Source organism: Papio anubis, chromosome 4 (genome assembly GCF_008728515.1).
Source record: "Papio anubis isolate 15944 chromosome 4, Panubis1.0, whole genome shotgun sequence".
In the NCBI taxonomy this organism is placed as follows: domain Eukaryota; kingdom Metazoa; phylum Chordata; class Mammalia; order Primates; family Cercopithecidae; genus Papio; species Papio anubis.
The window spans coordinates 148359636-148375064 of NC_044979.1; the positions used below are offsets into that span (position 1 = coordinate 148359636).

Below are 15429 nucleotides of genomic sequence, written 5' to 3' on the forward strand. Positions count from 1 at the left end.
TGTGGAATAGGTGAGCGTGAGATGGGTGAGTGGGATATGTTGAGTGTGTACAGGTGAGTGGGAGATGGGTGAAGATGGGGCAGGAGAGTGGGAGACAGGTGAGCAGGCAACAGGGAAGTCGGCCAGGTGAGTGGAGGACAGGGTGGGGGGGTTGGGGTGGACAGGTGAGTGGAGGACCCAGGGGGCTGGACAGGTGGGTGCACAGGGAGGCAGGTGTCATCTTCTTCACAGCCTGAACTGCCTGCTCCTCTCCTGGCATTTGAAGCCTCTCGGGAGGGGAGATGGAGTTTCTGCCCCCACCCTGGCAGGATGGGGCAACGGTGTGCGGTAGCAGGATGAGGTTCCCCTTTCCTGCAGGGCTGGGCTTGTGGGTTAGGACGGTCACCAAGAGGCTCCTCCTAGGCCTCCATGACCTCTGGACCCCCAGGAAAGGTGGGAAAGAATTTAGGAAGGTCCCGATTTCCCACTGGGTGTCGGGGTGAAGCTGGTGCGCCTAACCGGTGGGAGTCACCTGGGGAAGCCGGGCTGGGCCCACCTAGCCACCCCCTTCTGGCCCCTAAGGTAGAGCGAGACCCCAGGGAACGGGCATGCTTGCTGGGTACGGGAGTTCTTCAGATGCAGGGATGTGACCCTGGTGTTAGCAGCTCAGGCAGCCGCGGTGGTTGTGAATGGGGGGGAGGGGGAGCCCGGGCCATCACAGGCGGCCCCATGGCCTGCATCAGCCAGGGTGGGAGACTCAGGGTCTGAGTGTAGGGGGCAGGGGGCGGCGAGAGCGGGGGGTCCTGGCCGCGCTGCGCCTGAACCTGCGCCGGTGGGGGATGGGGCGGGGACGGGGAGGGCCTGGGTGGGCCAGGGTTGGGGGGCCCGCGGGGAGGAATGAATAGGGGGGAGACTTGCTGCAGGCCCGCGCGGGCGGCGTTGGGGGTGCAGCAGCTGCGCGCGGCGCGGGGGCGGGCGTGGAGGGCGGCGCCGCTGCAGTGCGGGGACCCGCTCGCTCGCTCGCTCGCCCGCCGTCCCCGCGCCCCGCGTCCCCGCGCAGCCGCCTCCTAGCCTCGGGCACCGCGCATCCAGGTACGCGGGGCTGGGCTGGGGTCTGCGCCGGGACCCCCGGGCCTGGGAGGCCCCGGGGAATGCGGACATTTGGGAGGGTTTGGCCCCCAACCGGGAGTGGGTCACGCGGGGCGGGGCCGGGCCTGGGGCGCCGGGTCGGGGGTCCCGGGAGGGTCCTCGCCGGCGCAGAGGCCGGGGCGGGGGCAGGGGACGCGGGGTCTCTGGGTGAGCGCCTTCCCGGTGGTCTGGGCACTCTGGGGGCGGCTTGGCAGGGGGCTGGGGTCCTGCGCTCCGCGGTGCGGTGCGGTGCGGGCCTGGCCTGGCCATGGTGACTTTGCTGCGTGGCCGCCGCATTTGTTCTCCTGCACCCCACCCCCCCACCACCGCAGGCTTCCCTTGTTTACCTGCGTTTCTGTCTTTTCCTGTGCAGAGGCCGGCCCAGCCCATCCAAAGCCTCACCCTCATCTCTCCCTCCCCTGAGGCCGCGCGCAGGGGCCCCCCAGCATTCACATTTCACACGAGTGCCCCCCCAAAAAGGGGGGATGGAGGAGGGCGAGGCCCAGGAACCCCCGGGCTGGACCCTTAGGGTGCCGGGCCCCCCACTCCTCCCACCCCGGAATCCTCATAACTGCAGAAGGGGCTTCTCAGCCGCGCACCCCTGTCTGAGCCCCCTCCGCCCCTGCCGGGGTCTGTTGGGAGGGAAGGCTCTGGGGGTCGTCACATTTAACACCTCACCTGGCCCCACAGAATAAAGGATCTTTGACAAATGCAGAATCAGTGACTTTCTTCCATGCTCCTGGGAGAAGCCTGCTTCATGCCGCCTGCGTTTATCCGGCGTGCAGCTCCGGGCAGCTCTCAGGCCTGGGGATCTGTGTTTTCTGGACAGGAAGGAAGCAGCCGCCCTCGCCATGGCCTCCCCGCCGGTCTGCCCCTCGGAGGAGGATGAGAGCCTGAAGGGCTGTGAGCTGTACGTGCAACTGCACGGGATCCAGCAGGTCCTCAAAGACTGCATCGTGCACCTCTGTATCTCCAAGCCCGAGCGCCCTATGAAGTTCCTCCGGGAGCACTTTGAGAAGCTGGAGAAGGTGAGTGGTCCCCACTGCCCGCTGCTTCCCTTCGCAGGTGTCCTAGGGCAGAGGCGGTAGCCGGGAAAACCTTCCCTCCATCCTGTGGTCCTCGAAGGTTGGGTGCCCCAGAGACTGTCCGCCATCCTGCAGGTCCTTCCAGAGAAGCGCGGGGAGAGGCCGACCTGGGGCCCACCTTCCCTTGTTTGGTCTCCTGAGATTCATGCCCCGAGCTGGGGTCCTCGGAGCCACAGAATTCCCCCTTCTGCTTCCAGGGGGTTCCAGGTCTTCAGAGCTCTCGTGGAAGGAGGTTCAGGGTTTTAGGTCCAGGTATTTCCGTAGCTTGTGAGGCTCATCGACAGTTTTCAGCTTGAGGAACCGAGATGAGGGCCAGGCCTAGTTAAAGATGCTGTCAGCACTTGGGATAAAAGAAAATAGCTCCCACAGGGTGGCTCACGCCTGTCATCCCAGCACTTTGGGAGGCCAAGACAGGCAGATCACTTGTGGCCAGGAGTTCAGACCAGGTCAGCCAGGCCGATATGACGAAGCCCCGTCTCTACTTAAAACAATACAAAAATTAGCCGGGAGTGGTGGCACACGCCTGTAATCCCAGCTACTGGGGTGGTTCAGGCAGGAGAATCGCTTGAACCGGGAGGTGGAGGCTGCAGTGAGCCGAGATTGCACCACTGCACTCCACCCTGGGCGACAGAGCAAGACTCTCTCAAAAAAAAGAGAGAAAATAGCTGCCATGGCTAAGAGGTCAGATTCCACGTTAATCTTGCAGCGGTGGGAGAGGAAAGTGCCCTTCTGCCCGTGTGGTCGGGGAGAAGCCCAGGCCTGCTCTTCTCTCCAGGAATGATGCCTCTCATCCCCTTCCTGGCCTCCTGCATCTGGGTTCTTTTCCTGGAAGTGTGTGGCTGGGAAGTGGCGGCTGGGACAGGAGTCCCTGTGACACCTCCCGCTGCATTCGCTCCCCTCTCCGTGGGCTCCTCCCACCCTTGTTCTGGGCCCCACCCCAGGCTCTCTGTGTATCACCTAAGGTTTCTTCTCTTGGTCTTTTTATCACAACTTAACTGTCCCCTGTGCCCATCTCTCCTGGGGACCATTTGGGAACTTGGGAAGCCCAGTTCAGGCCAAGGTCTGCCTTTGAGCGCCTGTGAACCACCACGTCCCCATCCAGCGGTGTTTATGCTTTTGACAGGGGCCTCCTGTGATCACATAGTACTAACCCAAAGGAGTGAATGTAGCTCTTCCCCTGGAAGCAATCCGTGAAAAAACATTTTAAAGTAATGCATGCCTATTTAGGAAAATTTGAAAAGGTTGGAAGTGGAAAGAAGAAATAAAAATGCTCTGTAGTCCTCTCTACCGAATTCCCCCTCAAATGTTGTTTTTATAAAAATGTAGTTGTAGGCCAGATATGGTGGCTTATACCTGTAATCCCAACATTTGGGAGGTTGAGGTGGTAATATCCCTTGTGGTCAGGAATTCGACCTTGTCTCTCAAAAATATTTAAAAAGTTTGCTGGGTGTGGTGGCGTCTGCCTGTGGTCCCAGCTACCCAGAGGCTGAGGTGGGAGGATCACTTGAGCCCAGGAGTTTGAGGCTGTGGTGAACCACGATCATATCACCGCACTCCAGCCTGGGCAACAGAGCGAAACCCTGTCTCAGAAATACATACACACACACATGCATATGCACACATGCATACATACATACGTGGATACATACGTACATAAGTCTTAGTTGCAGTCACATTATAGATGCAATTTATATTTCATCTTTTTCATTTTTTATCTTTTGTTTAAAGACTTCACTTTAAGTGACTGCATAATATTCTGTGGAAAAGATATACTAAAGTTTTTCGACCTTTCCCCCATGAGTGAATGGACAATTTAGTTCTTTCCTTTTTTTTTTTTAGTATTAAATATTGGGGCCGGCAGGTGCGGTGGCTCATGCCTGTAATCCCAGCACTTTGGGAGGCTGAGGCAGGTGGATCACTTGAGGTCAGGAGTTTGAGACCAGTCTGACCAACGTGGTGAAACCCTGTCTCTACTAAAAATACAAAAATTAGCTGGGCGTGGTGGCGCAGGCCTGTAACCCCAGCTACTCAGGAGGCTGAGGCAGGACGATTGCTTGAACCTGGGAGGTGGAGGTTGCAGTGAGCTGAGATCATGCCACTGCAGTCCAGCCTGGGTGACAGAGTGAGACTGTCTCAAAAAAAAAAAAAAAAAAAAAAGAAAGAAAGAAAGAAAAAATTGGGGCTGGCGGGCGCAGTGGCTCATGCCTATAATCCCCACACTTTGGGAGGCCCAGGAGGGGGGATCACTTGAGCCCAGGAGTTGGAGACCAGCCTGGCCAACATGGTGAAACCCCATCTCTACTAAAAATACAAATATTAGCCGGGTGTGGTGGTGCATGCCTGTAATCCCAGCTACTTGGGAGGCTGAGGCAGAAGAATCATTTGACCGGGGAGGCGGAGGCTGCAGTGAGCTGACTGGGACACTGCACTGCAGTCTGGGCGACAGAGCGAGACTCTGTCTCAGAAATAAATAAATTTTTTAAAAAAGTATATGGGAGGATGTGTGTAGGTTACATGCAAATACAACAGCATTTTATATCAGGGACTTCGGCATCCATGGGTTCTAGTATCCTTAGAGATTCTAGAACCATCTCCCATGGATACCAGGGGATGACTGTACCACACACCGGGCATCTTAAACAACAGAAACATCTCTTCCCACAGTTCTAGAGGCTGAAGTCTGAGATCAAGGTGTGGTGGGATGGCTCCTTCTGGGTCCGTGCGGGAGAAGGTTCTGTGTCTCCCCAACTCTGGGTGGTGCTGGTGATCTTGGGTGGTCCAGGCTGGAAGTCTGAGATCAAGGTGTGGCGGGGTGGCTCCTTCGGGGTCTGTGTGGGAGAAGGTTCTGGGTCTCCCCAGCTCTGGGTGGTGCTGGCGATCTTGGGTGGTCCAGGCTGGAAGTCTGAAATGAAGGTGTGGTGGGATGGCTCCTTCGGGGTAGGGCGGGAGAAGGTTCTGGGTCTCCCCCGCTCCGGGTGGTGCTGGCAATCTTGAGTGGTCCAGGCTGGCAGACGCATCACGGGTCCCTGCCTTTATCTTCGCGTGGCGTTCTGCCCCCTGTCAGTGTCTGTGTCCAGATCTCCCCTTTTCACAGGGACACCAGTCATCCTGGACCAAGGCCACACCAATGACCTCTTGTAACTTCATCACCTCCGTCAAGACCCAGCCTCCAAATAAAGTCAACTTCTGAGGTCTTGAGGTTAGGACTCCAGAGCGTCTATTTTTGGGGACACGATTCACTGATCCCAGCGGCCTTCTTGGGCGTGGGCAGGGCAGTTTTTCTCAGGCCTTCCTCCAACAGCAAGCCATTGCTGAGTGAAAATAGCAGGTTGCAAGATAGGATCTGTGGTACAGTTCCATTTTTGTCGAAAGTGATGCCAACGATAATGTGTTATATGCAAAGAAAAAAGTCTGAGGGGCGTCCACCAAAATGTTGATAAGAGTGGCGTCTCAGGGCACGATTACGGGTGATTTTTGTTTCTGTGTTCTGCAGTAGCCGATAGGACCTTTGGGGAGCTTTCGTGAAGTCTTTGAAGTCGCGTGCGTGTTCTACGTGTGGGTGTGTTTAACTGGGAAGAATGCCCCTCAGCTTGCGATGGGAGCTGAGATCCCCAAATATAAACCACCCAACAGGGCCCTAAAATTCCGTGGAGACTCATTTTCTGCTGTGTTTTCTGGACCAGTGAGGTGCTGTGGAATGTTTGCAATAGAACCAGGAAGTGTGCCTCTGGGTAGGGCAGCAGCCCTGGTGGAGAGGGGGCAAGGTCTGGGCCACTCCCTCAAGGCCAGCCAGGGCTGAGTGGTGGGCAGAAGCCTCTGATGGAGGGTTTTTCTCCACTTGTATCCCAAGCAGGGTGCATGTTCGTGAGGCTTTCATAAAGCACCTGGGATAAAGTCACACAGGCTGGCAGGGGTGACCCAACTCTTGGAGTGCCATCCGGGCTGGGCCTCTGTTGCTCTGGCCTTCATGAGTGAGTTTTTCTGTGGTGGAGACTTAAGCAGACAAAATACTCCTTATTTGGGCCAGGTGCGATGGCTCATGCCTGTAATCCCAGCACTTTGGGAGGCTGAGGCAGACAGATCATGAGGTCAGGAGATCGAGGCCATTCTGGTTAACACAGTGAAACCCCGTCTCTACTTAAAAAAAAAAACAACTATTGCTGGGTGTGGCGGCGTGCGCCTGTAGTCCCAGCTACTTGGGAGGCTGAGGCAGGAGAATCACTTGAACCCAGGAGGTGGAGGTTTCAGTGAGCCCAGATTGTGCCACTGCACTCTAGCATGGGTGACAGAGCGAGACCCCATCTCAAAAAAAAAAAAAAAAAAAAAAAAAATTCTTATTTGATGGCAAAACACAGCGTGGGAGTTTCGCGAGCAAGATGTGATCTTTCCGAAGATTATCCAAAATAACGCCGTCAATCTTCTTTTTTGAGACAGGGTCTGGCTCTGTTGTCCAGGCTGGAGTACAGTGGCATGATTTCAGCTCACTGCAACCTCCACCTCTCAGGCTCAAGCCATCCTCCCACCTCAGCCTCCCGAGTAGCTGGGACTACAGGTGCCCGCCACCATGCCTGGCTAATTTTTGTGTTTTTTGTAGAGATAGAGTTTCTCCATGTTGCCCAGGCTGGTCTTGAACTCCTGAGCTCAAGCGATCCTCCCTGCTCAGCTTCCCGAAGTGCCGGGGTTATAGATGTGAGCCACCGTGCCTGGCTCATCTGTTTTTCTTTCTCTTTCTTTCTTTTTCCCTTTCCTTCCTTCCTTCCTTCCTTCCTTCCTTCCTTCCTTCCTTCCTTCTCCTTCCTTCCTTCCTTTTCCTTCCTTCCTTCCTTCCTTCCCTTCCTTCCCTTTCTTCCCTTCCTTGCCTTCCTTTTCTTCCTTTCCTTTCTTTCTTTTTTTGTTTTTGACGGAGTTTTACTCTTATTGCCCAGGCTGGAGAGCAGTGGCACGATCTCAGCTTAGTGCAACCTCCGCCTCCTGGGTTCAAGCAATTCTCCTGCCTCAGCCTCCTGAGTAGCTGGGATTACAGGCATGTGCCACCACGCCTGGCTAATTTTGTATTTTCAGTAGAGACGGGGTTTCACCATGTTGGTCAGGCTGGTCTCGAACTCCTGACCTCAGGTGATCCACCTGCCTTGGCCTCCCAATGTGTTGGGATTAGAGACGCGAGCCACAGCGCCCGCCTCATCTGTGTTTTTCTGCATGAGCAGGTCCTGCATTTTTATTGCTGGCAGTGTCCTGTTGCATAGATGGATTGCAGCTTGTCTGTCCTGTGCCCTGTCTAGGAACACTTGGATTCTTTCCAGTTTTTGCCGACTACAAATAAAGCTGCTATAAATATTCGTCTTACAGGTTTTTAATGTGGAAGAAGGTTTTTATTTCCCTTGAGTAAATATTTAGTAGTGAGATTCCTGGGTCATAGGGTAAGTGTATGGTTATAAGAAACTGCCAAACTGTTTTCCAGGATGTCTGTCCTATCTTGTGTTCCAAGCAGCCATGATTCTTGTTCCTCAGTATCGGCAGCCTTTGATACTGTCAGTTTTAGAAAACGTTTAGCCATTCTAATAGGTATATGGTGGCACCTAAAGTGGATTTTTTTTTTTTTTTTTTGATGGAGTCTTGCTCTGTCACCCAGGCTGGAGGGCAATGGCATGATCTCGGTTTACTGCAGCCTCTGCCTCCTGGGGTCAGGTGATTTTCAAGTGATTTTCCTGCCTCAGGCTCCCGAGTAGCTGGGTTTATAGGCATGTGCCACCACGCCCGGCTAATTTTTGTATTTTTAGTAGAGATGGGGTTTCACCATGTTGGCCAGGTTGGTCTTGAACTCCTGGGCTCAGCTGCTCCACCCGCCTGGGCCTCCCAAAGTGCTGGGATTACAGGCATGAGCCACCGCGCCTAGCCCTAAAGTGGTTTTATTTTACATTTCCTGATGACTAAAGTTCTTGAGGATGTTTTCATACGCTTATTTTCCACTCAAATATCTTCTTTGGTGAAGTGTCTGTTCATGTATTTTGTCCATGTTTCTTATTAGGTTGTCTGTTTTCTTACTACTGAGTTTCAAAATTTTGTATAAACTGTCAGATATTTAATTTACAAAATATTTTCTTCTAGTGTGAGGCTTGTTTATTTTTTTATTTATTCTGAGGCAGAGTCTTGCTTTGTTGACCAGGCTGGAGTGCAGTGGCGCGATCTTAGCTCACTGCAACCTGCGCCTCCTGGGTTCAAGTGATTCTCCTGCCTCAGCCTCCCGAGTAGCTGGGATTGCAGGCATCATGCCTGGCTAATTTTTGTATTTTTGGTAGGGACGGGATTTCCCCATGTTGCCCAGGCTGGTCTTGAACTCTTGACCTCAAGTGATCCACCCACCTCGGCCTCCCAAAGTGCTGGGATTACAGGCGTGAGCCACTGCACCCGAGCACAGTTTGCATATTTCAAGGAATTATTCCATTTCACTTAAGTTGTTAAATTTATGAATATAGAGTAATATTACCTCATCCTTTTAATGTCTGTACTGTTTGTATTATTTCATTCCTGAGATGGTAATTTCTGGCTTTTCTTTTTTGCTTGATCAGTCTGACTAAAAGTTTATCAATTTTACTGATCTTTTCAAAGAGTTAGATTTTAATTTCATCGATTTTCTCTATTTTTGTTTAGATTTTGTTGGTTTCTCTTATTTTTATTATTTCATTTCTTCTGCAGTCTTTGGGTTTTATCTATTCTTAAAATTTCTTAAGGTGAAATTTTAGATGATTAAGGCTTTTGTCTGATAGAAATATATAATGCTACAGATTTTTCTCTAAAGCACTGTTCTAGCTATATTTCACAGATCTTGATATGCTGTATTTTCTATTTAGCCCAAAATATTTTCTGTTTTCCCTTGAGATTTCCTCTTTGGTTCCTCTTATTTAGAAATTTGTTGTCTAATTTCCAAATATTTGGGGATTTTTTTTTTGATATCTCTCTTTTGTTTATTTCTGGTTTAATTTCATTGTGGTCAGGGAACATACCTTGTGTGATTTTGAATCTTTATTTGGTTAGGGTGTGGTTTATGGTTGATCATATGCTTTATCTTGGTGAATGTCACATGTGCCCTTGGAAACAATGTGTGCTGCTGTTGGGTGGTGTGTTCTGGAAATGTCAGGTGGTGTGTTCTAGATTTTATTTAGGTAGTGTATTCACAAATGCTAGGTGGGTAATATTCTACAAATGTTGGGTAGTGTATTCTGGAAGTTAGGTGGTGTGTTCTATGAAATGTGCAGGTGTAGGTATGTTCTGGAAATGTTAGGTGGTATATTCTAGGAAATATTAGGTGATGTGTTCTGTAGATGTTGCGTGAAGGTATGTTCTATAAATGTTAAGGTGGGTATGTGGAAATGTTGGGTGGGTATGTTCACAGAATGAGTGGTGGTGTGTTCTGGAAATGTTGGGTGGTGCGTTCTGGAAATGTTGGGTGGTGTGTTCTGGAAATATTGGGTGTTGTGTTCTGGAACTGTTGGTTGGTGTGTTCTATAAATGTTGGGTGGTGTGTTCTGAAAATGTTGGGTGGTGTGTTCTGGAAATATTGGTGGGTATGTTCACAAATGTTGGTGGTAGTATTCTGGGAAATGTTAGGTAGTGTGTTCTGGAACTGTTGGGTGGTGTATTCTACCAAATGTTGGGTGGTGTTTTCTGGAAATGTTGGGTGGTGTGTTGTGGAAATATTGGGTGATGTGTTCTGTAAATGTTGGGTGGTGTGTTCTGTAGATGTTGGGTGGTGTGTTCTGGAAATGGTGGCGTGTTCTGGAGATGTTGGGTGGTGTGTTCTGGAAATGTTGGGTGTTGTGTTCTGGAAATATTGGGTGATGTGTTCTGCTGGAACTGTTGGGCGGTGTGTTCTGGAAATGTTGGGCGCTGTGTTCTGGGAAATGTTGGGTGGTGTGTTCTGGAACTGTTGGTGGTGTGTTCTGGAAATGTTGGGTGGTGTGTTCTGGAAATGTTGGGTGGTGTGTTCTGGAAATGGTGTGTTCTGGAATGTTGGGTGGTGTGTTCTGTAAATGTTGGTGAAGTCTAGTTGTTTGAGGTGTTGTTCAGGTTAGAGTCTTTTGCATTCTTGCTGATTTTTTTTTTTGAGGCAGAGTCTCGCTCTGTCACCCAGGCTGGAGTGCAGTGGGCCCTTTGATCTCGCCTCCTCCCAGCTCCTGCCTCCGGGTTCCATGTTCTCCTGCCTCAGCCTCCCAGTGGCTGGGACTACAAAGTGACCGCCACCACCTTGCTAAATTTTTAGCATTATTTTACCCAAAGTGAGGGCAAGGGGTTTCAAAATTTAGCTAGGATGGTCTTGATCTCCTGAACTTGTGGTCTGCCTGCCGTGGCCTCCCAAAGTGCTGGGATTACAGGCATGAGCCACCGCCCCTGGCCCATTCTTGCTGATTTTTTTTGGCCCCTTGTTATACCTACTACCAAAGAACACCATTGAAACTTCCAAATAAAATTTGTCTGTTTCTTCTTTAATTCTGTCAGTTTTTGCTTTATGTGTTTTGGAGCTCTGTTATTAGTTGCATATACATTTGGGGTTGCTATGTTTTCATGGTGAATAAACCCTCTTATTATTATTCAATGTTTCTCTTTGTTCCTGGTAATTTTCATTGTTCTGAAGTCTGCTTTATCTGATATTAATACAGCCACATTATTAGGATTTGTGTGATTAATCTTTTCTATCCTCTTATTTTAGCTATATCAGTGAAGTGTGTGTCTTATAGATAGCATATACTTGGTTTTCATTTTTTATGCGATTTGACAGTTTCTGTCTTTTAGTTGGTGTGTTTATTCACTTTAAAAAAGAAAATACTATTTATTACTATATATGTAGCATATACAGTATATATAGCATAGTATATATTATGATGCGTCTTTTTTTTTTTTTTTTTTTTTTTTGAGACAAAGTCTTGCTCTTGGCCAGGCGCGGTGGCTCAAGCCTGTAATCCCAGCACTTTGGGAGGCCGAGATGGGCGGATCACGAGGTCGGGAGATCGAGACCATCCTGGCTAACATGGTGAAACCCCGTCTATACTAAAAAATACAAAAAACTAGCCGGGCGAGGTGGCGGGCGCCTGTAGTCCCAGCTACTCAGGAGGCTGAGGCAGGAGAATGGCAGGAACCCGGAAGGCGGAGCTTGCAGTGAGCTGAGATCTGGCCTCTGCACTCCAGCCTGGGCGACAGAGCGAGACTCCGTCTCAAAAAATAAAAAAAATTTAAAAAATCTTGCTCTGTCGCCCAGGCTGGAGTGCAGTGGCATGAGCTCCACTCTCTGCAGACTCCACCTCCCAGGTTCACGCCATCCTTCTGCCTCAGTCTACCAAGTAGCTGGGACTACAGGTGCCTGCCACCACGCCTGGCTAATTTTTTGTTTTTTAGTAGAGATGGGGTTTCACTGTGTTAGCCAGGATGGTCTCGATCTCCTGACCTCGGGATCCGCCCACCTCAGCCTCCCAAAGTGCTGGGATTACAGATGTGAGCCACTGCACCCTGCCAATTTTTACTTTTAACACTTTCACATACTTTAAGTAATTTAAGAGGGGCAAATAGTCTAGAAGATGTACCTGGGTATTTACCATTTCTATCGCTCTTCTGTGGTTCCTGAATTGTTTTTCTTTCCCTCTGGGATCATTTCCCCCACCAGCCTGAAGAATTTGCTTTAGCATTCCTCTTAGAGCAGGATTGCTGGTGACGGATTCTTAGTTTCCTTCATCTGAGAATCTCTTTGGTTTATCTTCATTCCTGAAGGACAAGGACATGTTTGCAGATATAGGATTCCGAGTAGAGAGTGATTTTATTTCAGCAGTTTAAAGATGTCTTCCCATTGTTCTTTATGGTTTCTGATGGCAAATCAGCCTTTTGAATCCTCATTTGCTTTATTTTATATTTCTTTTCTCTGGCTTCTTTCATGATTTTTCCTGAGTATTTAGTTTCTCAGAGTTGAAGTACAATGTGTCTGAGTTTGATTTTCTTTGAGTTTCTCTTGTTTTCCTTTGATCTTGAATCTGAATATTTATACCTTTCAACATTTGAGAAGTTTTCAACCATCATGTCTTCAAATATATTTTTCTGTACCAATCTCTTTTTCCTCTCCTTCAGGGACTCCAGTGACATAAATGTTAGATTTTTAAATATTTTCCCACAAGTCCCTGAGGCTCTGTTAAATCAATCCCTTTCCTTCCCTCCCCTCCCTTCCCTTCCCCTCCCCTCCCCTCCCTTCCCTTCCCTTCCCTTTCCGATAGAGTTGCACTCTCTCACCCAGGCCAGAGTGCAGTGGCGTGATCTCGGCTTACTGCAACCTCTGCCTCCTGGGTTTAGGCAATTCTCCTGCCTCAGCCTCCAGAGTAGCTGGGATTGCAGATGTGCGCCACCATGCCTGGCTAATTTTTGTATTTTGGTTAGAGATGGGGCTTAGCCATGTTGGCCAGGCTGGTCTCGAACTCCTGACCTGAGGTGATCCACCCGCCTCAGCCTCCCAAAGTGCTGGGATTACAGGCATGAGCCACGATGCCTGGCCGACCCATCCTTTTGGTGGGATGATTTCTGTTGGTCGCTCTTCAAACTTACCAACTCTATCCTCTGTCATATCCATTCTACAAATGATCCCATCTAGTGAATTTTAAATTTTCTGTTACTTTATTTTTCAGTTCTAAAATTTGTATTTATTTTTCAGTTCTAAATTTTTTATTTGGTAGTTCCTCCTCTTCCTACTCCTCCTCTTGTTCTCCTTCTCCTCCTTTCTTCTTCCTTTTTTCTTTTTAAATAAATTTGATTTCTTTGCTGATAATTCCCCCACCAATTCCAAGAGTATTCACCTTCACTTCATGGAAAATAGTTAAAATTGCTGCTTTAGAGTGTTAACCTGATAATCCCGTCATCTCTGGCATCTGGAGGTTGTCAGCCATGGATTGATTGTCTTTTCCTGTGAGAGCTGACCAGACTTTCCTAGTTCCTTTTTTTTAATTCTGTAATTTAAAGCTTTTAATTAAAAAGTAAACTTTAATGTCAAAAATGCAAACTTGGGGAAGACAGAAAAGATCACTCACAGGGCTGTCACTTCACACTTGGAAGGTTGCACGGTGGCCGGGCAGAGGCGCTCCTCATTCCCAGGCGGGGCAGCCGCGCAGAGGCGCTTCTCACTTTCCAGATGGGGTGGCAGCCAGGCAGAGGCACTCTCCCCTAGTTCTTGATATATTGAATAATTTGTCAAGTAACTGGATTATATACTAGACATTTTCTATATTATGTTGTCAAACTTTGGGTCCTATTAAAATCTTACGGAGAATGTTGATATTTTTGTTTTAGCAGGAAATCAGTTGATGAGGTTCAGACCGCAAGTTCTCTCTCACCCTTGGTGGGTGACAATGCCAATACGAGTTCCGTTTCCAAGCGTTTGAAGTGCTGCTTTGGCACACCCTTGTGTGGGTCGCTTGGGGGCTCATCTGGGACTCGGACAATGTTTTGCTTGCAGCCCAGTCCTCAGCGCCTTTGTTATGGTTCTCTGTGTTCTGTGCATATGAAACTTGGGGTTGACCCTCACACTTGTATCAGTTCATGGAATTCGGGGACCCCCATTTTGTCCTTTCTCCTCTGTGGGGTTTCTCTCACATTCTCCATCCAAGAGAGATCGTACCTCTGGCACACAAATCAAATATGCCTGTTTCTCTCCCTGCCACCCCTTTCCTAGCCCAAGCTACTGTCCTCTTGACTGAATGACTGCAGAAGCCTCTCTGCTTCCCATCGGGCCTCGTGCTCCATTTTCCACATCAGTCACAGCTGGAGCCATCTTCCAGAAACACAAATGGAACTGCATCCCCTTCTTAAAACCTTCCCAAACCTTCCCAATGCTCTCCTAACAAATCTAAGCTCCTTCCTGCCTCATGGGGTCTGGCTCCTGCCTGCCTTTCCACTGCAGCCCGTGGCCGCCCAAGGGCTCTGGCCAGCACTGTCCTGTCACCTGGCGCGTCCTCCCCACCCCTCCTGCAGCTGGCCGCTCTTCAACACTTGCTTTAGGGCCACGGCTGCTTCCTCAGAGAGCCTCTCACCACAATCCTGTCTTGGGTGAGCTCAGAGGAGGAGATCTAGGATTGAGCTCCAACCCCAAGTCCCAGCTCTGCAGGGAGGGAGGATCTTTAGTGTCCTCTGGCCCTCCCAGCTCACTACTTGGTGACCATGACAGTGTGTGATGGACTGAGGTGGTATCTGCCCACTCCTTCCTCCAGCCGTGCCCTCTGCCCTTCCTACCCAGGGTGTTCCTGCATTGGGAGGGGCCCCGACCATCAGCGTCTTCCTGCTTTGGGAGTCAGTGCCTCCCAACGCAGGAACACCGAGATACGGCACGTGGTGCTTTGCATACTTTATCTCATCAAATTCTCACGCAGGCCTGATCAGATGAGATGTTGACACTCCCATCTTACAGATGAGAAAATGGGTGCTGGAGAGAGAACGCCGGTTCCCCAGGGTCAGCCAGGGAGAGTCATGGAGCTGGACGCAAACCCAGGCATGCCTCTGAGGCCACACCCTTCCCACCTTGCCTGTGGGCCCTGGCTGCCTGCGCGTTGGGGCAGGGTGCCGGGTTCTCCCGGCGTTGGCTCTGATGGTGGATCCCCCGCCTTCTGCTTCTTTCTTGTCCTCCATCCTAGGAACTCAGGCTTCTCCGCCTTCGCACTACAAGGCTGGTGCCCCTGTGTGTGGCAGGCTGGAGCTGGGGTGCTGCCCTCCAGGAGGGAGAGGCTGAATCCCCAGCTGCTGCTGCTGTGTGGGGAGAGGTGGGGTGGGGGGGACAGCTGCAATGGTGGGTGAGGGAGTGAGTGCATGCGCGTGTGTGCGTGAATGACATGTACACACGCTCGCCCAGATGCAGACACAGGCACACACAGGCAAGGATGTACTGTTGCCACCGAGGGGGAGGGTACGTGGAGTTGTGTGTGCACATGCATTAAAACACATGCACTTACCCAGATGCATAGCTGTGCACACACCTGGACATACTCAGCTTACCCCGAGAGTGGTGGATGTAAGGGGTGTGTTTGCATGCACGTGTACACGCTCGCACACACACTTAACTAGATGTGTACACGCTCACACACATACTGACCTAGATATGTACACGTTCACACATATGTGCACACACTTACATGTACTTACCTAGATGTGCACACACTCACACACGTACCTATCTGGATGTGCACATGCTCACACATATGTACTTACCTGGATATGTACACAC

General features: G+C 50.4%; 1 protein-coding gene across 3 annotated transcripts in view; it reads left to right on the plus strand.

Moving 5' to 3' along the window:
* PRKAR1B (protein kinase cAMP-dependent type I regulatory subunit beta) overlaps window positions 1-15429 on the plus strand; it is a 179516-nt gene that overhangs the window by 14291 nt on the left and 149796 nt on the right. For 2 of the 3 annotated variants that reach the window (XM_031665660.1, XM_031665661.1), the window contains exon 2: window positions 1937-2135. In XM_031665660.1, the coding sequence (XP_031521520.1) occupies window positions 1959-2135 (177 nt within the window). In that variant the 5' untranslated portion in view covers window positions 1937-1958. Of the gene's footprint in view, window positions 1-913; window positions 1072-1936; window positions 2136-15429 lie in introns of those variants that run through there. The other variant, XM_031665659.1, reaches the window with a different exon arrangement.